We start from the raw sequence: 24,534 nt of genomic DNA on the forward strand, positions 1-24,534 counted from the left end.
ACAACAAGCGAGCGTCGAAGCTTCGTCAGCCACTGGAATGCTCTCCCGAGGACCTGGAAATCCAATATACAGATCTATCTCAAAACGGCCCACGTCCGTCCTAGACTGCTACCCAATTAATAACACTCCATTTCATGCATCCAACTTCATGTGTCCCATGCGTCTGCAACATCATCACGCCCACGTATGTCCATAATAAAGACGCTGCCCGGCCACGGCTCCGTGAGATCTACAAACACAGCAATTCAAACCCCGCAGACGACAAACTCACCGGCAGGCAAAAGCAGTATTGCAAGATCACTTCCTCGGTCGGTCAGATACATGCGGGACTTCCTTTCAGCCTGAGCGCTGGGAGAATTTCTTGCTTGGAGTGATGCAGACTGAACGCGGTCGTCTACTGCAGTCACATTCTCGCCACGAGGGCAATAAGTTCACTAGTATGAAGCACCTTGAATGTCTGGAAGCACCCACGGCCCCCTCAGATGTCACAATTACTGCCAGCCACGGATCCTGTCAGATCTTGTGAGCTAGGAGACGTCATAATATGGTCTACAACGGCGCGAACTTCCTGATATTGTCGAAGTACGCCACCACTTGCGCGCCAAATGCCTCTTCCTGCTCAATACCCGTGCCCAAGCTGACGAAAGGACTGATATGGTTGTGTCTGGGCATTTGGTCGACAGCTAGCGCACCACGCATTGTAGGATCGGCACTCCGTAGCCACTCTTCCACAAACGCATCTCGTGGCTTCAGGATCTCGTCTTCCGGATCGAGCTCGGCATCAAGCACCAATACTCTAGCACCAGCTTTTACGAAGTCCGGTGGCATGTTCTTTTTGCAAGCTGACTTGAGTATACCCAGCGGTGAATTTGCGTTATAGTCGCCAAAGTATGCCTGAAGCGTCTTCGCGCGCTCGGGATGAGCAGAGTCGAAGTGGAAAGGTACTGATAGGAATACAGCTCCTCTCAGCCGCGTCCCGTTGCCACTTAACACCTTCCGTCTCGTCTCCACGAAGTCTGGATGTAGCAAGAAAGTCGAGAGATGAATCCCACCAGCAGAATTCCCCATCATGAACAGATCGATCGGCTCTGTCCCAGACCCGGACTCGTTCTCGACTATTGACTCGACAGCCTTTGCAAGATCCTCGCCGCCGGAAGGGAATTTGGCGCCGTGAGACATGAGTCTGTAGTCCGCAATCACCACACTATAGCCGTGCTTCAAGGCGAAGTACGCGCCGACGTTGGCATGCACAAGATCGTCCGGGAAGGCGGGCAGTGATTTGCTGCCTTGGACAAGACCACCGCCATACTCGAACATGAGGACTGGTCGTCGGCCATTGATCACTGCAGGTTCAGGTGCGAAGTAGACATCGAGTTTCTGCCGTTCGTGGTCGCCGTATGTGAACGTTGCTCTTCGACAGGATCGGATGAAGTCGGCGTTTATCTGTAGTAGTGGGCTGTAGATTTTGAAGGTTGGGAGGACGATGTCTTGTATGGATTTGCCGAGGGGTGGTAATTGGTCCATGGTCGTTGATGTGAGGTACAAAGCCGGGATGTTTGAGGAAACTCTGTTGATCGTAATGTTGCTACGCAGAGCAAGGCGTAGTAATCAAGTCCTGCCAAGACGAACAGCAAAGAACGAGTGTAGTTATGGTATAGGGAAAGATGGAGAAGGTCGGAAGATAGTGGGGGCCGGTTGGAGAGCACGGCAGAGCTGTCTGCCGTTCAATAATGACACTGCAGCAACCTGATACGAATCCTCCATACCATATAACAAGAATGGTCAAGCACGATCGAGGGTTCAATGTATGGTCTGCATATGATCGTCTTGATCACTCTACATGAAGGGTAGAGGCTTGAAGGTCATCAAAGATAGAAAGGATGATCGACGGACGATGATTGTAGCCGTCACCTATGGACTGATTGCCCTATCTTGGGTCGTTTCTCCTCATGTTTGGTGATCAGATAAGGGCGTAGTTTAAAGCGCCTCATATATAGCTCTCGAGCCTCCATCGTCGTGCACCTCCGTCATCAGCTCTTCGAATTATATACTGGCAGATCGAAGGTTTTCAAGTCTAGCATCTAACGACTTCGAACGGATTGATGTCGGGTTTGAGCTCTCTGGGTGGCAGTTCCAGATCCCAACGAGACGAAGTCGCTTACAATTGATGACTCGTTGCTACGCACATTCAACGTGATCAAGATCGAAGCAATTGAAATCTGGAAGAGAGGCAATGAAGGATGCTGCGAGATCCCAACTTCACCTCGAGGTACAGCAACTGCTTGGCATACGTCACGTCAGACCTCTGCTCCTACACCGGACGACAATCTCGACTTCATAGGGTTGATGCCACGGCATTTGCGCAAGCGGGTCCACACAACACGTTTGGACTGCGCCTCTCAAATGGGCTCGCACACACGTGAGTTGCGGATAGGACGGGAGCTCAAACACGACCGAGAGCAGGGAGGTCACCAGGTACCTACCGGACTCCACGTCCGACCCCATTGCGTGATTCAACCATCCAATGAATAGGACACGCCAAGACGCTGCCTTTCTCACGACTTCCTCCTTCTCCGGCCAGACAACGACTGTCATAAAGCCCTGTATAGACCATAACATAGAAGTATCCGGTGAGTCGAGTCTTGATGAGTTCCTTGAGAACCGCCTTTTCTCGGGTCAATAGGAAAAGACACATGTCTTCGACCAGATACCGCTCGATCTTGCTGTCCTGGTCGTTACCTTCAGCTGCGCAGATTTCACGCAACTACCGCAAACCTGGCCTCAAATCAGTATTATCCACAGCTTCGTACGCAGCACGAGTGCGGAGTGCCTCGGACGATCGCAATGAAGTCACCCAATAATAGGTCATTTGGAATGGCAATGACAAGGTATAAGTGCCAGGCCTTTGCGACGAGTGCCCTGAGCTCCGAACTCCTATATCCAGCACGTTTTTACGTCGATTTTATCTTTTCAATTACAATCAACTCCTCAAATTATTCGCAATGGCAGCCGCAGTTCAGTCAGGCCCTGGCTGGGACCTCTCCGACCATCGCCACCGAGCATACGACCTTAAGACCCCCGAAGACCACATCAAGCTCTACGATACGTGGGCTATCACCTACGATGAGGACGTCATGGGCACGTCAACTGAGTATTGTGGCCCAGAAAAGACTGTAGCTTGCGTGTTGCACGCTGGTGGCAAAATCGACGGCGAAATCCTGGATGCTGGCTGCGGCACAGGGCTCTGCGGCGTCCAACTTGCAAAGCAGGGTGCACGAATCGTTGATGGCATTGACCTGTCACCGGGTATGCTTAGCGTCGCCGAGAAGACTGGCAAGTATCGTACCCTAGCACCGGCAGATCTCACCAAGCGGGTTCAACTGCCAGACGGCAAGTACGATGTCGTGACCTGTGTCGGCACGTTCACCACTGGCCACGTCGGACCCGACCCTGCATTTCTAGAGCTCCTTCGAGTGCTCAAGTCCGGAGGCTTGTTCGTGGCTACCGTCCTTGACAATATTTGGGAGACTGAAGGATTTGCTGCCGAAGTGAAGCGACTTGGCAATGAAGGTGCCGTTGAGGTTCTCAGCACAAAGCTCGACGACTACAGGAAGGCCGACCAAGCTATGGCGAGGATGGTCGTGTTGAGGAAGAAGTAGGCGTGTTCTGATGCACTTCATGTTGTACAGAGTCCTATGCGCATCTGGTCTCCGTTTCGACCACTCCCAAAGCAACAACTGCTGGCGATGGAGCAGCCCAATGCGACTTCTTGCGTACGTATCGCCAAGCGCCGATCGCACCTCTTGCTCTTCTGGCATCGATGGGACCCTCACCTGCCTGATCAGCCTGATGCACCTGCTCGTGAATTCGTTACCTCGACAATTGCCGAATAATCCGAATGCGCTTGTCACCAAGTCCCAAAGCAACATTTACCACGAGACCTAAGGAGTGCCATCGTCCCCTCGAAGCGCCGCCCGGCTCCCTAAAAGTATATAGTATGTCCATAATCCAGTACCCAGTACATTGTCACGGCCATGGCGTCGCTCCATTTTCATATTGCTGCTGCTGACCATCAGTCGGTATCACCGTCATTGCCCATCGTCGCTTCACGACTGACACAGAATCGCCCTCAGGCTTCCGCAGGCCTACACGCACAGTAGTAGCGACTCTGCTCCCCATGATTCAGAATATATCAATTTAGATGCTTCTTGCGAGAGCGGCTGCTTGTCAGTGGTGCGGTGAGATATGCAGACAGCACACTGCTATCCTCACATTCAACACGTGCCACACATCACGGTCACATATCCGGCTAGCGATGGAAGCGACATGAGGTCTTAGTATCGTAGGTAGCATTCCATCGCGGAACACGAAATGCCGAACAGAAATGCCTGGACCGCCGCGAGCCATGCGTCTGTTCGAGGGGCGGTTAGGGCTTCGCCCGCACATCCGAGAGGTTACCACGACGAACGACGCACCGCCACCGACTTCCGTGAATTGTATTGTCTTAGCAAGGTACTATTGGTCATTGACTGAGTAGGGGGTTTCAAGCTGAATCGATAGTATAAGACCGTCGTCGCCCACCGAGATGTCTACATCCTACGAAAAGGCTTTAGTGATCGTAGTCGCGCCCAAGAACATACCTCACGATGGAATTCACGACGAACGGCTCTGTTGATCATACTCAATCACTAGAACCACGACAACTGCCTCCTGGTGCTCCTGGCAAGCCATACGTGATCTCGTCTCAAGATGGAGAAATCATATACATCCCGCTATCGAAATCAGCAACCCGACTTCTGGTCACTGGTAAGGAGAGTGAGAATGCCTTTGCCATGGTGGCCAGCGGAGGCAGTCAAAGCGATCCTATAGGATTTCACTATCACCGAGAAGCTCATGATGTTTTCTTATGTCTTGCTGGAGAAGTCAATGTCTGGGCTGGAGATCAGTGCCGAATCATGACTTCGGGCGATTTTGCATCCGTGCCGCCCGTAAGTCATCTTTACTTCCCACGTGAGGCTTATTTCTGAACATTGATTAGGGGACGATACATCAGTACCAAGTTCTGGGTCCACACTCTGAATTCGCGGGCTTGATTGTGCCTGGAGGCTGGGAGGAGTTCTTCCGCTTCATCGGGGAGCCGTACTCAGGACCAATGTGGCCGATGCAGGACGAACGCAATTTCTTCGAGGTACTGCTGCCACGTCTTAAGCAGGCAGCTGAGCAGTTCGATATGGTGCCATGTCCGCAGCATAAGCAGTTCGAACCGCAAGCATGGCAGTCCGGCGACAATCGATTGCCCGGCATACCAGAACCATATTTTCTGAAGAATGCCACAGGGCCAGCTTACGAAGTCGGAGGAACAGTATCCAGACCCCTTGTTACCACGGCTGAATCGTATGGCAAGTTCGCCATCGGGAGTATCGAAGCATCATGCCAGCATCAAGAGGCAAGCATCTTCGCAGGCAAGGAAAAATCAATTCGCTTCGACGCAGTACACCACGCTTTCATGGTCACACAAGGAGCTGTTGAGTTTCATCTCGAATCACATACCTCCTCCAATTTATCTGCAGGAGATGTGATTTACGTACCGAAAGGCACGAATTTCAGATTTTCGACAATGTCTCGCTTTAGCAAAATGTATGCTTTCGCGAACGGTGGCGGAGTGGTTGAGCTGTTGAGCAGGCTTGGTCAGAAACATAGCCTGCCAATACTGTCGGACAATGTAAGCAAGGTGGACCACGAAGTACTGGTGAAGTTGCAACAAGATCATGGGTGTACCTTGGTATAGAACGCACAATGGCACCGAGCTCCGGTCGGGACAGTTACTTCGCGCGAACTTACTGCTACATGGGCATGGAAGCCGACTGTCGATGTCCCGCGCGGTGCATTCAGACAAAAGGGGTTGAGCAGAGATTGTGGATGCAACTATTCACCGGCTAGAACTCATATTGTTATACCATTGGCAGCTGTGTCGCAAACACCGAGTTCTTTGATGATGATATCAGCTCCCTTCTCTCCAATGGTGTAGGCCGTGATCTGTGTGTTGGCTCCCACGTTCATAGGTGGAATACTCAAGTCAATGACCTTCAAACCTCGCACACCATATACATTAAGCTTTTGATCAACAACACCTCCAAGCTCTCTTGGCTTCATCGGACATGTGCCTAACGAATGCCAGGTCGTAGCAATTCGCTCACGAAGGCGCTGTTCGATGGCTTTGTCGTCTTCAGCGTTGTACAGCAAGGATTGGACCTTGCCTTGAGATATCAGGGAGTTCTCGCCATGGTATAGACCAGCTGCCGAGCCGGCTGGGAACCTTGGATGTTCTTCTGGTGCCTCGCCGCGGTACATGGACGTTCGGCGCATAATTTCCCGGGTCTTCTTGTAGGCCCATACCGCCTTTTTGAGGTCAAGGTCGTGCTCATCTGTAAAAAATCCAGTCTCGAAGTCGATCGGATCTTGCAGTGAAGGTCCAGTGATATGCACCTTGCCTCTGGAGTATGGATATGCTGTGTAGTGGCTTGCGGAGAAGTACTGTGCAGGTGGAAGTGTTGGGTCGGCCCTATCGACCATGTTATCAGCATTGATGAACACAACGAAATGCCGTGTACCCAGAACTCACGTGCTTGCGGCTGCTGCGAGCATAAGAGGCTTTCCAGGCTTATCTGCAAAATCCTTTTCCCATGCTGCCTCAAATGCTGGACCAAGGGTTTTCACCTCTTCGACTGTTGGCCTAAGCTTGCCGTGTAGATCACAGCCACTGAATGCCAGCAGACCTTTGGCCTCAGCATCTTCTGTGGTGATCTGGCCTCGCCAAAAGTCGTTGAGAGCATCGTCAGAATTCCCATTGGTCTTGTATGCCCAAGGTACATAGTTGTGGTCCTGATATTCGGCACCAACACCAGGTAGATCAGATACCATAGGCACAAACGCTTTCTTTAACACCTCCAAGCTACCGAGTCCTGACCGCTCGAGCAGTAAGGGCGAGCCTATTGCACCACAAGATGCAACGACCAGTCTGCGCGCTTTGATCGTGGTTACTGCGCCTCCATTCATGGCGCCATCAAATGCCGGCCCATTGCTGCTGAGTTCCACTCCAACGGCACGTTTCTTACCATCGAAGAGAATCCTGCTGACCTTGGTCTCACACAGTACGTGCAGGTTCGGATGCTTATCATCCCTCAGCTTCGGGTGAATATACGCAGTAGCAGCATCGTGACGCTTGCCCTCGTGTGTGATCGTACTGTTGGCATACTCGTAGCCGATCGAGTCCGGCAAGCCATCTTGTAGGCCAGTAGTCGTTGGTATGCACAACGAATTCGCGGCGTGCAAAAAGTCCGTAGGCCCACGAGAACCATGTTTCACACTTTTATTGATCTGCAGTGGTCCGTCATTCCCGTGCATAGAGTCCGTGCCGGTGCCATGATAGGACTCGATCTGACATTGTTAGCGGCGGGATTTGCTCATCACTAACACCAGATTTCCATTTACCTTCTTCATGTACGGCAAAAGGTCGTCGCCTGACCAGCCGGGAGCATTCCAGGCATCGAAGTCTCCCAGTGCAGGGCGAGAGTATCTTTCTTGCCAATCAGCCACTCGTCAAGAGATTTTCAAGGCAATCTGCCCTACGGGTTGCTCACAGCATGATGTTGATACTGCTGCCGCCACCGAGCGTTCCACCAGTCTGTACTACAACTTCTCGATCGGCCAGCTGCTTCGATTGTTTTGACTTATAGGACAATGCCGTCTTACTATCTGGCAAGAGATTCATGATGAATAGTGCTGGATGCTGGACAATATCTAAGCCCGCATTGTTGGGACCTCTTTCGATCATGAGGATCACAAGGTCGCGGTCGGCCTCTGCCAAACGTCCAGCGACTACACATGCGGCCAAACCACCTATCTCCCATCAGTATATCGGTCTAGAAGGAAAGGTGTTTGCTGTCGTACCTCCGCATATGACAACGTCCACCTCGTCGAGGCCAAACGGGAGCGACGTCGTGAGTGGCATTATGTGAACTGGCAGATCATGAGTGTGAGTTGCTTTTGATGTGAAGGTTACGGAATAAGACTTTTATACTAAGCTCAGCTCAGCTGCTGTAGTAAGCTGATGGTTATCCAAGGTTTGAGCCAAAGAGCAGAACATTCAGCCGAGCATCATGAGTTTCAACATCGGCTGTACAGTAAGCACGATTGCAGGATGATAAGGAGAATGTGGATTCTCAAAGGTGAGAAAACGGCTCCGGCCTGCACATTCCCAGTCAAGATAGCTTGGGCTAGTCACTTGTCTTGTGTCGACGTGGTGTTGATCGCACCGCTCATTGAAAAGGAAACATGCGCCTCTCCTGGTGCAGCTTTGAGACCGTGCGCTCATAGTACGCTACGCAGGTTATATTCTGGAGTTCGCGATGCTTACGATAGTGTGGGATCAGCCCAAAAAGACCTATGCGAACTTCAGGCATAGGAAAGAAGATGACGCTCATTGTAATGCTGACGGTCATATTCAGCTCTGGCCCTTTGCCCGGAAGCGGTTAGCTTGTCAGTTCAAAGATCTCTCACGCGTCAACATTTCTCGTCTCCTTCCGCAGGCTTCCTTCAGCATGCGCGGCACCTTAACCTTGGATGGTGAGACGACGTGGTCCGTCGGAAACAAAGCGTTGGCAGTATTGAGTGAGCAAGGAGTCATTCAGACGATCATCCGGTTACCTTCCGTCCCAGTAAGGTAACTCGGTCACGACCGCTATTCTATCACGCGCGAGATGCATCATTATGAGATGATGCACAGTCAAGAACGCCGTAACTGACTTTATATCCGTACGGCCCACATGAATGACTGGCCTAGATCATACTACACGACCAGGCTGGGCACATCAGTCTTCAGTGCTGCCACGAGCTCGCCCCAAACTTTGGCCTGTCTTGCATGGCCGTCGTCACCTTCAACCAGTGGTGCAAGCCTAATGCAATATCAGTACCAGAAATCGCGCAATCTGATAATCCACATACCCTTGGACCTGGTCGTCTTGCCAGAAGCTGCCATGCACTGCTAGACTTGATGTTGCTCCACTAATGTATGTCCTGGCCCCTTCTTCAGGCGATCGCTGCAGCACTCCGACCATACCCACTGCAAGTCTCAGATACCAGGCACTCATGAAGTCGCGAACCAGATTCGTTTTCACAGGTCCCGGACAGACCGAAAGGACGCAGACGTTTGGCTTTGCCAACACATCTCCGCTTGAACTCCTGGCCAACTCAGCTTTGGCGTACTCCAGGAAAAGCTTCGAATGATCGTACTGTCTCATAAACGAGTAGTGTTCGGCTGCATTGAAGCTGTCCAAAATGCTGCTCTGATCGTCGAGGCTGGTGAGGTGCATGTGATTACCAGAACTGACGAATTCGAGCACTGGCGTATGCTTCTCTGTCTTGCTTGCTTCCAGCTTGGGCATCAAGAGTAGAGCCAGCAAGATCGTGGATAATAGGTTGACTTGCAATGTCTTCTCCCAGCCGTGTGCGGACTTTTCGAACTTCGACATCAACACTCCAGCATTGAGCACCACGACATCCAGACGATCGAGATCACTGGAGGCGCGCTCCGCAAAAGCTTGTACGCTTCCATAGTCCAGCATATCCAGTTGCCAGACCAACAAGCAACCCGTACGACCACTCCGGTGCTCAATTTCTTGCTTCGCCTGTTCGCCCCTCTCGACCGAACGGACACCCATGATTACCTTGTCGGCGCCCAGCTGGACGAACTTCAAGGCTGCTTCGAAACCGAGACCAACCTATCTCGTTAGCTGTCTAGCCCTATTAATCATTTCAAGCCTGGCAACGATCTCACATTTGCACCCGTAATGAGCACGGTCTGACCTCGGAGCGAGGGTTTCGTGTCGATTGGTGGAGAAAGCTTCATTCGAAGCATCTTATACAAGGACCCCATCGCTTCTTAATTCGTAGGTATTTGGTGTGACTAGTCCTGGTCACGAATGATGTACATGAGCAGGAGTCTTGATGATATGAGTCACAGATGGTGGTCAGAGATGGACGGCGATCTATATAAAGTACTTACTTCGCCCACTACTGTTTGTGACGACGTCCGCTCAGAGACTATTGTCAATCCTCATCATGGTCAAGTGCGGTATGCAATTCATTGGCCGCATGTCACCTGCACCCGCAGCTGGTGGCTCGCCTCGTTTGTGCATGTGAACTGAGCGCGATAGAGAACTTCGTGGTCAGATGAATGGATCATCAAGCTCAAAGCTAGCTCAAATCTGGCACGCATTTCGTAGCGCGACCCGGAACAGGACATGTTGATTACACACTTTGCAGTCAGCTTCATCAACACGATGAGAGACTTCTGCAAGGCTCGCTGATCATGTCGCTGGTCGAGAAAAGGCTTATCAAGACGGAGACGGGACGATGGTTCGTTTGGCCGGCTGAGCAAGGCGTGTGCAGCATACCGAGCTAAGAAGACAAGGGTGCATACGTTGTTGTCGTATACCAGACATCGATTATGCTTACAGAGAACTCCGTGCGAGTAGTACCGCCAGATAGATCGGGAGTGCTCTAGTTATAAAGATGTGCAGGCCATCCGTGTACTTGGCCAGGCGGCGTTCATAAAGTCCAAAACACGGACCACCCATGTCTCCGCCCGTGATTCGAAGGGTAGTAGTGACTCGCGTGTCCAGGTTTCGTCGCGCCGGCTGCAGGAGCATCGATCTGTCAAGTTCGTGTGGTGTGTAACAGTGAATTCATTTCTCTTCTTTCCACAATGACCGTGGTACAAGCGAAAGCACATGGTATCAAATCTCACGTGATGGAATCGGTTGTAAATAAACCCGAGTCAAGTGAAGTTGAGAGAGGAGGGTCCGAGCTTTCGTATGACCTCGGCCCAAACTTAAGCCGCAATCGCATATGATGAGCATTGAATCTATCTTAGGTCGACCACCCCCAAACACACCACCATCGATGGCATTACCAACACGAAGTGGTGTGTTACGGCACGTCACATCATGTCTACGTCCAGTCGGTCCACGACCACTGTCCCAAGCCTATCTCCGCCGTCTCGCCTCGACTCTCGCCATCCTCGAACAACGCGAAGGCAAACTGAACATGTCCTCCCTGGCCTCCGTCTCCGCCGGCCAAAAGATTGGCGGGCCTGTCCACGGAATCCTAGCTGGCTCCAACATCAAGACCGTCGCCGACGAAGCCGCCAAAGTCGAAGGGCTGGAGAAGATAATATTCGTGGAGAATGGCGACTATGATAAAGGACTCCCCGAGAACTGGGCTCCGATGTTGATCGAGAACATCAAGAAAGGAGGGTACACGCATGTCCTAGCGGGCCACTCGGCTTTTGGCAAGAATTTAATGCCTAGGGTCGCGGCGTTGATGGATGTACAGCAGGTGTCTGATATCACTGATATTCAGTCTGAGGATACTTTCGTCAGGCCGATATATGCTGGGAATGCTATCCTGACTGTTCAGTCCGAGGATAGTCCTAAGATTGTTACGGTGAGAGGTACGGCTTTCCCTTCTGGTGCCGCGGAGGGAGGCAGTGCCAGTGTAGAGGAGGGTGTGGATCCCAAGGCTCCTTGTCCTACGACGTGGGTCAGTGAGGACTTGGCGAAGAGTGACCGGCCTGAGCTTGCGAGTGCGGAACGAGTCGTTTCGGGAGGCAGGGGCTTGAAGTCGAAAGAGGAATTCGAGAGGCTTATCCCTCCTCTTGCTGATGCGCTGGGTGCCGCGATTGGTGCTTCGCGAGCTGCTGTTGACAGCGGATTCGCTGACAACAGCTTGCAGGTGGGTCAGACTGGCAAGAACGTGGCACCTCAGCTATATTTGTGCGCCGGGATTAGTGGTGCTATTCAGCATTTGGCTGGCATGAAGGACAGCAAAGTCATCGCCGCCATCAACAAGGATGCCGATGCGCCTATCTTCCAGGTGGCGGATGTTGGGTTGGTGGGTGATTTGTTTGAGAAGGTACCGGAGATGACAGAGAAGTTGAAGAGTTCGTGATGGTAGGGGTGTTGGAAGCGGGATGTTCTGCAAGCTTCGAAGCGTCTTTCATGAATTCCAGGGAGGAATGTGCACATCTGCGAGGATTGTATATATGGTGGCTCGTGTGTAAGTAAGTTCTTCCGTATGATGTTATGAGAATTATTCTGAACTGCCTTGGGCTCCTGCAATGGATTCTTCACTTTACCTGACCACTAACATGAAAGTCGAACTATGCTGCAAAGATCCGGAACATCGATACAGGAGCTGAGGAGAGACCATCTGCTCTTCTACCGAAGCTGGACGTGGAGCTCGACTATAGTCGACATGTTGAACGACTACTGTGTGCATCTACTTTACATCGAGACGACCAGGAGACTCTGTACGGAAATCTTCGAAAGGTGTACCCATCAGCCACCACCACCGATCCAACCTCGTTCGATATTGGACGTAGAGTCGACAATGCACCTATCGCCCTCACCCCAATGCACAACCACCTGTCCATCGTCAGCCATCCTCCGGACCGCCTTACCCAAAGAACAACAGTTCGAGACAACCATGCAACGATCTCGAACGTATTGCATTCTAAACACAAGTTCGGCCGGTAGTGCATATTGAAGCGCCGCAAGTGGTGTAATACCATCAACGATTGTGGTACGCCAAAGTCAGCCGTCTGGCCTCATCTTTTCTGCCTGGAGTAAGACGGTGCTGTTAATTCTTAAGTAGGTCTTCACTGGAATGCGTCTTGCTGGCATCCGGCATCACTGGCTGCAGCATCACTCTTGCGCCAAGTATCTCCCGTTCCAGAGCAAAAGCTTCAGTAGCGGGGCCGTCGACCGTCTTAGCCTACAACTCAGCCTTGTTGCGAAGCTTTTCAACCACAACAGCTGCAGCAATCCGGTCCTTGTCTGCCTTGGTGGCAACACGCATCCTAGCTAAGCACTGCTGGTCCCAGTCCCGACTATTAGCCCCTACAGCCTCTACGAAGCCCAGATCGGCAGCTACACGTTGAACATCATCCGTTGTGTAGTCGGCGCAGACGACAGGGTTGTGATGGGCGAAGTATAAGACCGGGCTAACAAGCCCCCGATCGTTGCGATGCGGCCACTACTGTACACCGCGTGCGACGTCGACAAGCTTGAGGCTCTGGAGGATGGTGGCATGCTGCCCGCTCGGTAGAGTGGCGGAGGAGACGTTGTAGTCGGTGACGGGGTGGACCTCGGCCGCTGTAGCCTCGCTAGACTTCCAGGCTGAGTCGCCAAATTTCTCCTTTCCCGAGTGGCACACTTGGCGGCGCTGTGCAGCATCTCGTCTTTCATGGTGCTCGAGATCAAGACGTCCGCGGTAGTACAGAATGCCGTCTGCCATTGTCGATGAGTTGAAGCCGTTACCAAGGAGACGCAGCATAATGTCTGGCCACTGAGTGTGACGTGGGAAGAAGTAGAGAATCTCTGTTGCGCTCATCTTACAGTCGGGCAGACGAGCATTCTCGCGAGGTGCGAAGATGTCATCAAAACCAGACACGTAGCCAGCATTGCGTAGATGGCCGGTGCTGATGAGTTTCTTCGCGTATGGTGTAAGTGTCTTCGTACTCGCTTCGCTGAGGGGGCGAGACGTGCTTGTAAGCGAGGGTATAATCGCAGCCGGCTGATGGGTTGTAGTCGCCGGCATAGTGGCTGCCATAGCAGTAGCAGGGATGATACCAATTGGGCTAGTGGTAATGGGGTTGGCTCTCGGCGCGGACGAGTGTGTCGAAGACGGCTTGGTGCGCTTCGACTTCTTCTTTGCTGGGCCGCGGTCTCTAAACGTGAGATTTTCGATGGAGTCAACGAAATCAGTAGGCGAGCGGGACTGTGGCGCTTGTCGAGCTTTGTCTGCGAAGATCGGGCTGAGACACCCTGCCCTCATCTCGCGGATGGCATCTTGCGCACGACTCGCCAATGTGGGCACGATCCCAGATGGGCTGCCTCTTGGGGCATCTGGCAACGTGCCCGGCATGCTAGTAGGCAAAGTCCTGAAAGGTGGGATTGCGTCGACATCGTTGTCGAAGTCAAGCTCGTCGAATTTGCGTTTCTGCTTGCTTTGCAGGATGGAGAAACTCGACTTCTGCCTGAGACGATGGTTTGGGATGGGACGACTGGAGATCGGGAAGGCGTTGTTAAGAGATGAGACGTTGCGAGTGAGTTTGGCGCGGCCAGCACTTGGTGGATTGGGACCCTTGGATGCTGGGTAAGCAGCGCTGGTGAGATATGGTACAACCGCAGCAGGACTGACGGCAGGTGTGTCTGCATTAGATAGACACATATTGACTGACTCTAGTCCGAAGTCGTCTAGATGGGGCGAAGCAGCGTACTCAGCCTTGGTGATCGAATAGACCGGGATCGGATGACCATGTGGAAACATAGTGGATGCGTCGAACTCCTTGATCACCTTTGCATCCCCTTCGGACGGGAACATTCCAGGTTTGAAGTCTATGAGAATCAGCATCTGTATTCATGAGGGTATCATCAGATATAGCTACCTTCTGCATGGAGATATAAGAAGTCTCCATCATTCGTTGTAGAGTTGGAGTCAAGTGGTTGGTCGTTGGTGCCAACCAACTTCAGGTCATCGACATGACTGTTGGCAAACGTACCGTCTTGTACATGCTATCAGTACAGATATATCACGTTCGAGTGTAGTAGTACTTACAGTCGCCAAGGAGGTTCAGGGGATTGCCAGCCATGTTGAATGCTGTAGATGATTATTGGTAAGGAGAGACTATTGTGCTTATCGCTTGCTAGTCGCAATCGGCTGGAGAAGTGAAAGGCAATCTCTGCGACTGCTAACAATAGTGCTACAGCAGTGTATCTTTGTGAATGCCTGGTGGGGTGATGGAGCGAAGGTGTGACTGTCTATGTGCAAAGACGCGGGGCGGGTAAGGATAAAGAGGCTGTTGCGAAAGAGGTTGGAAGTCGAAGTGCCCTTGAGAAACGGAGGTCAAAATCCTGCTTCTACAAACAGGAAGCTTGCGGTATCCTTGGCATTCGACGTGCCGTATCTTCTTTGAATCGCACAAGCTACGCTAGCGTGCCTCCCCGTGTTGGCGAGGAGTAGGAATCTGCGTCACCTTGTTGATGAATGTGTAGTCTATCATTCACACCTTGGCGACAGAGTTTGACCACATTCATCTGCTTCGAACAGGACTATACTTCAAGATAGAGGCGTACGGTGAGCGTCATCAGATCGTACCTATTAAAATTGTGGTGAGTAGAATCAATTCGAATAACATTGATGGACACTATGAAATTGCGCATTTTACGTACTCCACCGGATGTGAACACCTTCCAGTCCAACTTCCTAACCAAAAAGGCGCCCGACTGCAGCTGTGTCGCGGTTTGCATTTGGTCCAGCTGGTGCTGGTGGTACCATGACTCCGCTGAGATGGTTCTGAATGATCCACGCCCAGTGGTGAGTAGTAAGGTGTAGCCCCTGGTTGGCAGAGGCAAATTCGAGGCATCTTGTGAGCAGCAACTTGTCGTCACCGGTAGGCCAATTCGCCTGAGGAACGGCAGCCGACACGCCCACCAATTCGAAGTCGTCCCAATCCACAGTATTTTCTTTCGGCCCATACCCGTCACGCTGCTTCCAGTAGTTCGCCGTGAGGTCGTTCTGCAACCCAACACGCTGGACATAGCTGGCTCTATCCCACCTGGCTTCGGTACCCTGCTCCAGCTTCCCACCCCTGCTGATCTGCTGTTGGAGCCGATCTTCCGTCTTCTTGCGATCACCGGCACTTGTACAACCAACCGCTCCGATCTGCAAATCCGCCAATGTATTGCGTGTGAACCCATTCCGCATAGCACGCAGTATGACCAGGGGGTTGATGAACCAGCTTGGGAAGAAAGTACAGATCTCAGCAATACTGATATCAATGTTGAGTGGTGGGCGGGCTGCGGAATGCGGGCGACCCTTGAGGATCTCACCGTAGCTAGTGTTGTCCCTGATGCGAGTATCGACGGATCTTCTCGGCGTACTGACAGGGCTGGCTGGTGGCGGTGCGTCTTTGGGCGTCATTTGTGGCTGTCGAGGTGGCTGCTGGTGAGGTAGCGGCTGTTGCGGTGGGAGCTGCATCCCCTGCCATGGTAGCTGAGCTGGAGGGACCACGGGCGAGCGTGGGGAAGCACCAGGACCGCCCACCAGAGGTGGATTACGTTGGAGCCACTGGTGAAACTGTGTATTGGCTACCGCAGGGAGATTGCCGGTGAACCCTCCAGGCAATCCTGCGATGATGAAGCCTGGGACCACGGGATGCGTCGTGGTTCGGACTTCGTACTGCAGCTCTCGCCACTTCGCCGGAGGAGGTGTCGGACGGGGCGCGTAGCGAGGTTCGTTTGGGTCGATGATCATCCGACACGAGGTTGAGGGAGAATTGTTGTTGCGTCCGTTCATGGTGGTGTCTTGTATGTATACGAGCAACTGTATGGGTATTGCGTGGTGATCAGCTGAGGCGATGAGGGTGCCGACTTTATAGAGGATGCGTTGTCTCACAATGCTCGCTGAGATGTATCGTCGAACAAATAGCTGGCTCAAATTCATTGTAAAGAGAGCTAGCATAGACCCATTCACAATAAGGGCAGCTGCGGCTTGGTCTCGTGATCTGTGGAGAATTTCCCGATCATTAGGCTGGCTCCGAGGCGGGAATCGTCCGTACATTCACATCAGATGATTGCGGGTGTGATCATACCTTTATCAAAGTCGTGAGTGCTACCAGGAAGCAACGACACCTATCGTGTGCGGCGGTGGAGCTGTGAGGTCAGCGAGGCAAGAAGTGTGCCTGTTAAGTTCAAATGTTTCCGTTCGCGACGTTCGCCATGCATGCTGCATCGCACTTATCTTCCGCTCGTCTGTGGCTAGTATGAAGACCGCCATCCGTACGGATCTCTTGAGCGTCAGTGAGACTGCAGCCACTGCCCGCTTGGCCGTAATCGCATCCTGTCGTTGTTTCCGATGTCAGTAGCTCATGGAAAGCTATACCATAATTAGTTAGAGCTGTCGTTCTGCAGCCCTTTTGTCGGTTTGCGTTCAAGCCGACATAGTCACAATACCGGTAGTGTTACAAGCTTGCACCTTGTCAGCCTGAAGACGATGATTACGATGCTCGTTCGACCATCCCGAGCACTCGCAAGCTTGAAGAAGCCAATACAGTGTCGCCCAGGTACACCAAGGCATGCTATCGCCATGGAGCTCTGCAGCACATGGCGATGATACAATCTCAACCAAGTGGTCAATAGCCCTGTTTCCGCTGCTGGAAGAACTTGCGAGTTAGTAGACATGTAGCCGTGTGTCAATGCCAGCTGGTGAAAGCCATTGGCATATGTTGGAGTGTACGGGACATTCCGCATTCCTGGGCCGCGTGATGGGCCATCCTTCGTGACTGTCGTCGTCGCTAATAACTTGCCTCTTATCATTGAACGAGTACGTCGGCGGGCGAGGACGATCTGAAACGCGGACGGCGTAGATGTAAGGCTATGGAAGGCGATGGCGATCGCAGAGCTGAGTGCTATGTCAAGCCGCATGCGGTCCCTCAACAAAGACTTCGGAGATATGCATGCTACACGCAATGCGCCCAAAGACGGCTGTTGTGGGTGAGATCGTGAGAAGGAAAGAGTCGCAAGTAGATTTTGATGCTGTGCCATTGTACTTGTCGCGGTGAGGATGATGATACAGTCGACCCATGGCTGGCAACCGATCACTTTGGGCACGGCGAAAACTCGCGGATCCGTCCCTCATCTCACGGGCCTAGGCCGTCACAACAGTCTGAAGCATCCTTGCTTCGCGCCAGCAGCGTGTGGACTCAAGCTGGCAGACGTGAGGTCCACGGTACAACGCAGCGCTGGACTATTCCTGGTTGAAGCTAACCTCGATCGAAACTCACGCAGCCTTCCACCCCGGGAAGCATACGACGATGACATGTATTGCTTGATCGGATCACCCTACATGTGGCGGGAGACTATGCCAGAGGAACGAGATGGCACCTGGCAAAAGTGAGCCGACTCGACAAGCATTGAAAACCTTTTACGTGATGTTGCCGGACTCGAGCGCGACTGCTCAGATACGTCGAGTTGCCGCGAGATACAAGTTGCAAACTCCACACCGGGGACTGCAATAGGCTCGAGGGAGTACTCCTGATTTTTCGGACGGCAACATGGCCTATCGAGATTGCTCGTGGAGTCGAAATTGTTGTTTGTCAAGAGCAATCCATGCAGCTCATACTGTGTCCAGAAACGGGCTGGTTGCAGTACTGATGTTGGCTAAGATCAAGGTACCGTGCATAGCACGAGCGAACAGAAAGTATCTCCAAGTAGTCGGTATCCGCTATGCTTCCTGTGTCACTGCTCAGGCCAGATGACCTGGTTTCTGGCGTATACGTTTTCCCACACTTCGCTCTGCCTTAGACATCTCAACTATCGCCCCTGGAAAGCTGCGGTGACGGCCCGCCGGGACTAGCCGCTCGACCCTTGACTTCGATGTTTGCGACTTCCCGTGTAACGTGATATGCATCTATCTGTCGACGGCACTTCGGTCGTACTGACCGGCATCAGCGGATGAGCTTGCGATCGCAAATTGTGCAGTCTTCCGGGACCGAACATGGAGCAGGTGATGGAAGGTCGCTGGGCCAGGTTTCCCGTGCCTCCGAAGGCGAGCACGCAGATCTGAGCACCGATCACGACTCGAGGCAAGTAGATGGGCTACCTATACTCACATCTCGCGATGTCAATATTGAAGATGATGCCAGTCAACTCCACCGTGACCACGGCTATGCATCCGCCACATCCAAGGAAAGCAGTGCAAGACAGTATCGTAAGCTTTTCAACACAGTCATTAGCGAGGTAACACAATCTACGAGCCTCAATGACCAACCTCTGGCATCCTCACAAATCGGTGCATCATACTGGACGAGCTTTGAGAAGCAGACGGTGCTTCGTAATGCTCAGAAGTATGGATCCACTAATTTGGTGGCCTTGTCGCGCTCAATCCCGACTAAAAGTGAACCCGAGATACATTTCTATCTCAATCTATTGCAGGATGGGGCCACGGAGGCACTCACTCAGCCTCATACGCCAGGGTTCTCGTTCGAGAACGTGTCTGCTGCATATGAAATCAGCCCTGAGCTTGAAGCCAACCTGAACGCTGCAGCAGATGTCTTGAGACAGAAAGTGGAATTTAGAGATGCGCACCACGAGCGAGCAAATTATGGTACGGATTGGTTGGTTGATGAAAGATTTGCTGCCTCGATCGTCGCCGGCACGGACACCGTCATTGAGGATGATTCCAACATAAGTGAAGATGACAGGGCCGCAGCAATCAAAGAAGATGACGTCCACGATGAAATTACTGCACTTGGGTTGCTTAACCCCGAGATTCTGCTGGATTTATCGAGTACGATCTTCATGAACTCTACGCTGGGCTCCGAGCAAAATTGGCGTGAGCTTTTACCCTCTGACGGCAGTATCGAAGGTCCTGCCATCTTCCGCACAGCCTTCGAAGACCTGTACAGTCTCGTCGTGTACCAAACACGCCGCCTGGTGCAAGGCACCCTTTATCAGTCTCAATCTCGACTGCGGGCAAGCGACGATTCACGGGCTAATTGGCAGCCCAAGCCCGAAGTCCGCGAGATAGACGTGAGGGCTGCGATCTCAATACTTGGAATGCGGCCGACGTGGCCGTCATATTGGGCCAAGCTGCCACAGAGATTAGGTATCGAGGTATACAGCGACGTTCAGAGGTACAAAGACGGCCGGCCTGGCACTAAGACTGGAGTGAAACTCACTGCACGTGAGATCGAATACGAGCTTGGTGCTGCAGATATAGACCCGACTTTGACCAGTGCCGACGATCTCAGTGACGTGGTTTTGTCTGACTTCGGCAGCGATGACCTGACGGAGGTGAGCGAATCAGATTGCCTATCCGAAGATGGCTCTGACCACTATGCAGCCTTGGCCGATGACGATGAGAAAGGGGAAGGGCTTGGAAATGATGCGAAGCGCGATCCTGCACCTCGACGTAAGCGCAGGAGATCATTAAGCCCATCGGCGTTTGCCAGAGCAGAGGCGCAACTCCTCGAACACCTTGATCGGGATGCTTCGAAGGAGGAAGTACAACAGCTCTGGAATATTGTCGGGAAAACACCAGACGAGGCTGAACAATATGACAATTCGATGCTCAGGCCACTAGTCGGAGGGAAAGAGGTTGAGAGTGCAGATCATTGGCGTCGCCAAGTGAAGTACTGGAGTCATTGGGAATTCTCTGTCGATGCAGTTCCCCAAAGTGCATTTGTGTCGATGCACGAGTGTGGTGTCGCGGGCCACGAAAAGCGACGACGTCTGCATCAACGTACTGCATCCGAGGATCTTGATCACACAACTGCGGACACAACACAAGCCAGAGATCGAGATGACGTGTCAGAGTTGGGACCTGAAAGCGTGGATAAATTCGATGGAGAGGACTAATCCTCAATGGCCCACCGAGTGTCCACTACTGATGTCCCCTCTCTCGGTCACTTGTTCCGTTTGAAGAATGCTGTGATTGCTTCCGACTCTCCTTCATACATCGATAAGTCCTGCAGCGCTTGCCGTCCTTCACGCTCAATTGCATCTACAATCTCGGGTGATCGAGGAGTAAACCGACATGGAAACGGATGCGGTCGCCAGTTCAAGCCGTCACTAGCACGAATGTCAGTGATCCTTTCAACTGCACAATGATTGCATACGCACCTATAGGAGAAGATATCAACTGGGATCTCCTTCCCTTGCGAGTCAAGCGCCTTCTGAATGTTGAAAGCCCACAACATCCTTGCAATGGTCATGAAGGTGCCCTGCTCGGCTAGGCCTTGGCCGGAGCACACTCGGCGTCCCCAGCCGAAAGTCATGTATCCTTTTTCGTTAGGGAAGGGGCGAGCATCCCGACCATCCTTCATGAAGCGCTCGGGATTGAATCGATCAGGATCGGGGAAGTCTCTCTCGTTGTGATGGATTGCCCAAACGTTACCCTGAGTCCAGGTACCCTTGGGTATCGAATAGCCATTCCACTCATCGTCAGACACTGGAGCATGCGGCTGGCCACCAATGATGGCAACACTACGCCAGCGGAATACTTCCTTCACGAAAGCTTTGATGTAGGAGAGCTCCGCCTCATCTTCCCACGACGGACTTCTGTGGTGACCCACAATTCGATCTAGCTCTTCCCAGGCTTTAGGTAGGACTTCAGGAAAAGCGCAACATGCCAGGGTGAAGGTGACCAGAGTCGAGCTTGAGGTATCACTACCAGCACCAAAAAGGTTACCCGCAAGGCTTGATATATCTGGCTTTCCGAGGTTGTACTTTTCTTGCTCCTTGAATAGCGAATTCGCGTAGCACGTCTGTGTCGGGTCTTTCTTGTGCGCCTCCTCGGCAAGGGTATAGAAGAAGTCCTGGCCTCTGCGTCGCCGACTCATGCCTTTGAAAAACCATGGGAACCAGGATCGTGGCAGATGAGACAGCGCTGGGAATGTCTCAAATAGCATTGGGAACTCTTTACCAGGCACGTTCAGCTCAGCAGCTTTCTGCATCACTGCTATCACCTCAGTAATGATCGGATTGTCAATGCTCGACACTCTGCGGTTAAAGCCAATGATTGACACGACGCTTGTTGCATAGCGTTCATAATACGCTACGAAGTTGGCCGGGTCATGAAGAATGTCGTATGCGACCAATCGACTCTCATCGTTCTGGAAGCCACGATAGTTTCGCACCTGCTGCAAGCCGACACCCTGATGCGTGATCTTGCGATGGACACGCCAACGCTCGCCATAGAACATAGTGACCAGGTTATTGCCGGGCAGCTTGGAGTTCGGGTCAGCTGACTGATGCATCTCTGTCAACTCGGCAAAGACAACCATCCGTGGCCTGGACGAGTAGATCGCAGCTTTTTTCTCCAGTATCTCCGAAGCAGACTTTGCGTCATTAATCCAGACTGTCGGACTGCGGCCAATCCAAAAAGTGATCACTGGACTGTCGAATTGCTTCGAAAGTGCTTCGAAGTAGTACCAGGGCTTTAATTTGGGTAGGGAGAAAGTGCTCCCTACGATTGGCCAAGGTATGGGTCCGGGTGGCTAAAAGTTATCAGTAAGAGCCATACGCTTCTATACAACATTCTGCACATACCATTTTCCTGTGAAGTCGTAGCATTCTGGCATAATCGACGACCAACCACGTAAGACCCAGTCCAGCCAGCAATACTGACGCCAGAGCCAACACTTTCAATGACAACAGGCTCGACAACGAGCCTGCGGCCCTCAAGTTCTCAACCACGGCCATGGCAGACGGAGAGCCCTTATTCCAGGTTTTGAACAATGATAGCGATGCTACGAAGGTGATGTCCTGATTTGCTCTACATCAATATCAGCAAACACGGATGGTTCCAAGAGACATAGGCTCACAACCACATCTGGAAGGGCACGTCTCCTGCCGTGCTTGCCGGCTTGTCTGACTCGATGTTCTAGTCACGCACTTCCGGCAAATACTGACTACAATTGCCGTACTATGTAGAGCCTCCAGACACGGCACGATTGCTCAACAACGATTGCAACCCCAGATTCCATCCCCGCGAACACGAAGAGTAACTCCACTCCACTCAAGCTCAAAGCTTCACGGCATGTGGGGTAGATTAGGGCCTGGCACGAGTCACCCCGGCACATACATCTCTCTAGCACATGATGATACGGCAACTCATATTGAGGACATGCCGGTAACTGTTCCATATCCTCATTACGGCTGGATTCCGTAAATGGGTAGACGACATGTTATCTGCTGCGTCGGCACACAATTCGATCATCACCGTACTCTTGAGACTTGCGCAGACGTGGTGTTCTGGACGTGCAATCCACCTTGGCTGGTGAGTGATAAAGGAGAGGGTGCTCACAATGTCACCCTCAGCAGTCTCAGCAGGTGAAGCGATCCTCAGTCCTGCATCTCACATCAATGGTCACCAAGCCGATGGCACCACCACACAGCCCAGTCAGCATCGACCTATCCAGCCAGTCCAGCCCGGGAGGCCAAAGAGTGGCATCAAGGTCTTGATAGTAGGCGCTGGCTTCGGTGGTCTCTGCGCAGCCATTGAATGCCACCGACAAGGCCACACCGTGGAGCTATACGAGTCCTTCAAAGACCTAAAAGTCCTCGGCGACATCATCTCCTTTGGTGCAAATGCAGGACGTATATTCCGGCGATGGTTCACCAGCTCTGGCGACAGGATCTCGGATCGCCTGGATCCACTGGCGATCAAATTGCAACATTATGGGTTCAACATCCACAAGTACGACACTGGTGAAATCGTGATGAACCAGAAGTCGCCTCCGCCCAATCCAGAAGCCCCTGTGTTCAATGGACATCGAGGCGAGTTTCATCAGATCGTGTTCAACTATGTCAAGGACGACCTCGGGATTCCGATTCATCTTGGTTGCAGGATACATAAGTACTTCGAAACCCAAGCCCTCGCTGGTATCGAGTTAGCCGACGGCACAAGCTGCACAGCCGACGTGGTCATCGGCGCCGATGGCGTTAGGAGTAAAGCCCGAGAGCTCGTTCTCGGCTTCGTCGACAAACCCAAGTCTTCCGGATACGCTGTTTTCCGAGCTTGGTTCACGAATGGAGAAATGCTCGCGGACCCAGAGACGCGGCACTTCTGCGAGAACGGCGATACCTTCAATGGGTGGATAGGTCCAGATGTGCATTTCCTCTTCTCGACCATCAAGAATGGCAGCGATTGCTGTTGGGTACTCACGCATATCGACGACAAAGACATCGACGAGTCGTGGTCCTTTCCCGGCAAGCTCGAAGACGCCTACAAAGTGTTCGATGGCTGGGATCCAATGTGTAAACGCATCATCTCCAAGACTCCTGAAGACAAGTTGGTGGATTGGAAACTTGTCTATCGGGATCCCCTTCCTCGGTGGGTTAGTGATGGTGGGAGAACGATGTTACTCGGCGATTCTGCTCATCCGTTCTTGCCCACGAGCGCGCAGGGAGCAACTCAGGCGATGGAAGACGGAGTCACAATAGCCATCACTCTTCGTGAAGCCGGCAAGGACAATATTGCTGCAGCGACTCGAGCATTCCAGGATATACGATATGATAGGGTCAAGGCTGTGCAGAAGACAGGCGAGACTACGAGGGATGTGAGTGTGGTTATTTCCATTTCGTTACTTGCCTCTTTGCGATTGTCTGTGCTGACAGAAGAATAGATGTGGCACAAAGCCGATTGGGATAAAGTGAAGACAAATCCTGACAGTATCAAAATGCCCAGGGAGGAATGGATCCATGGCCACGATGCAGAGGAATATGCTGAAAGTGTGGTCAAGGAGACATTGGCCAAGTTTTCGTGACCTCTGTTGCAACAGTAGGAATGGGAGGATGGCAATCTCACCCGCTCGTCAGGCTCAGTCGAATAGACGGTATGTTCTTCAAGACATTATATACGCTAAAGTGGGTATCTTTCGTGTAGATAAAAAATAATCCAAACATGCCA

The 24,534-nt window shown here is 52.2% G+C and overlaps 12 protein-coding genes across 12 annotated transcripts; 5 read left to right on the forward strand and 7 right to left on the reverse strand.

Annotated features, from left to right (window-relative positions):
• Nucleotides 1-549: 549 nt before the first annotated feature.
• On the reverse strand, nt 550-1,524 carry LTS14_005129 (uncharacterized protein; the record flags this gene model as incomplete). The annotated part of the gene is made up of 1 exon (XM_064837828.1): nt 550-1,524. One exon carries the CDS (start codon nt 1,522-1,524, stop codon nt 550-552), a length of 975 nt encoding a protein of 324 aa, XP_064694532.1.
• Nucleotides 1,525-3,002: 1,478 nt separating this feature from the next.
• LTS14_005130 (uncharacterized protein) lies at nt 3,003-3,945 on the forward strand (the record flags this gene model as incomplete). Its single annotated transcript, XM_064837829.1, has 2 exons — nt 3,003-3,655; nt 3,690-3,945. 2 exons carry the CDS (start codon nt 3,003-3,005, stop codon nt 3,943-3,945), a joined length of 909 nt encoding a protein of 302 aa, XP_064694533.1.
• Nucleotides 3,946-4,646: 701 nt separating this feature from the next.
• Nucleotides 4,647-5,788, forward strand: LTS14_005131 (uncharacterized protein; the record flags this gene model as incomplete). The annotated part of the gene is made up of 2 exons (XM_064837830.1): nt 4,647-4,988; nt 5,039-5,788. 2 exons carry the CDS (start codon nt 4,647-4,649, stop codon nt 5,786-5,788), a joined length of 1,092 nt encoding a protein of 363 aa, XP_064694534.1.
• Nucleotides 5,789-5,943: 155 nt separating this feature from the next.
• LTS14_005132 (uncharacterized protein) lies at nt 5,944-7,404 on the reverse strand (the record flags this gene model as incomplete). The annotated part of the gene is made up of 2 exons (XM_064837831.1): nt 5,944-6,562; nt 6,623-7,404. The coding sequence occupies 2 exons, from the start codon at nt 7,402-7,404 to the stop codon at nt 5,944-5,946; spliced, it is 1,401 nt and encodes a 466-aa protein (XP_064694535.1).
• Nucleotides 7,405-7,636: 232 nt separating this feature from the next.
• LTS14_005133 (uncharacterized protein) lies at nt 7,637-8,011 on the reverse strand (the record flags this gene model as incomplete). The annotated part of the gene is made up of 2 exons (XM_064837832.1): nt 7,637-7,899; nt 7,951-8,011. 2 exons carry the CDS (start codon nt 8,009-8,011, stop codon nt 7,637-7,639), a joined length of 324 nt encoding a protein of 107 aa, XP_064694536.1.
• Nucleotides 8,012-8,848: 837 nt separating this feature from the next.
• Nucleotides 8,849-9,907, reverse strand: LTS14_005134 (uncharacterized protein; the record flags this gene model as incomplete). Its single annotated transcript, XM_064837833.1, has 3 exons — nt 8,849-8,954; nt 9,004-9,779; nt 9,836-9,907. 3 exons carry the CDS (start codon nt 9,905-9,907, stop codon nt 8,849-8,851), a joined length of 954 nt encoding a protein of 317 aa, XP_064694537.1.
• Nucleotides 9,908-10,962: 1,055 nt separating this feature from the next.
• ETF1 (Electron transfer flavoprotein alpha-subunit) lies at nt 10,963-12,009 on the forward strand (the record flags this gene model as incomplete). The annotated part of the gene is made up of 1 exon (XM_064837834.1): nt 10,963-12,009. One exon carries the CDS (start codon nt 10,963-10,965, stop codon nt 12,007-12,009), a length of 1,047 nt encoding a protein of 348 aa, XP_064694538.1.
• A 1,086-nt stretch (nt 12,010-13,095) lies between these two features.
• LTS14_005136 (uncharacterized protein) lies at nt 13,096-14,713 on the reverse strand (the record flags this gene model as incomplete). Its single annotated transcript, XM_064837835.1, has 3 exons — nt 13,096-14,459; nt 14,510-14,626; nt 14,680-14,713. 3 exons carry the CDS (start codon nt 14,711-14,713, stop codon nt 13,096-13,098), a joined length of 1,515 nt encoding a protein of 504 aa, XP_064694539.1.
• Nucleotides 14,714-15,327: 614 nt separating this feature from the next.
• On the reverse strand, nt 15,328-16,419 carry LTS14_005137 (uncharacterized protein; the record flags this gene model as incomplete). Its single annotated transcript, XM_064837836.1, has 1 exon — nt 15,328-16,419. One exon carries the CDS (start codon nt 16,417-16,419, stop codon nt 15,328-15,330), a length of 1,092 nt encoding a protein of 363 aa, XP_064694540.1.
• A 2,156-nt stretch (nt 16,420-18,575) lies between these two features.
• On the forward strand, nt 18,576-20,480 carry LTS14_005138 (uncharacterized protein; the record flags this gene model as incomplete). Its single annotated transcript, XM_064837837.1, is given in 2 exon segments — nt 18,576-18,831; nt 18,850-20,480. 2 exon segments carry the CDS (start codon nt 18,576-18,578, stop codon nt 20,478-20,480), a joined length of 1,887 nt encoding a protein of 628 aa, XP_064694541.1.
• A 47-nt stretch (nt 20,481-20,527) lies between these two features.
• Nucleotides 20,528-22,325, reverse strand: LTS14_005139 (uncharacterized protein; the record flags this gene model as incomplete). Its single annotated transcript, XM_064837838.1, has 3 exons — nt 20,528-20,693; nt 20,745-22,120; nt 22,173-22,325. The coding sequence occupies 3 exons, from the start codon at nt 22,323-22,325 to the stop codon at nt 20,528-20,530; spliced, it is 1,695 nt and encodes a 564-aa protein (XP_064694542.1).
• A 605-nt stretch (nt 22,326-22,930) lies between these two features.
• Nucleotides 22,931-24,391, forward strand: LTS14_005140 (uncharacterized protein; the record flags this gene model as incomplete). The annotated part of the gene is made up of 2 exons (XM_064837839.1): nt 22,931-24,184; nt 24,251-24,391. The coding sequence occupies 2 exons, from the start codon at nt 22,931-22,933 to the stop codon at nt 24,389-24,391; spliced, it is 1,395 nt and encodes a 464-aa protein (XP_064694543.1).
• Between the last annotated feature and the right edge of the window lie 143 nt (nt 24,392-24,534).

Source organism: Recurvomyces mirabilis, assembly GCF_035927965.1.
Source record: "Recurvomyces mirabilis strain CCFEE 5264 chromosome Unknown scaffold_12, whole genome shotgun sequence".
NCBI lineage: Eukaryota > Fungi > Ascomycota > Dothideomycetes > Mycosphaerellales > Teratosphaeriaceae > Recurvomyces > Recurvomyces mirabilis.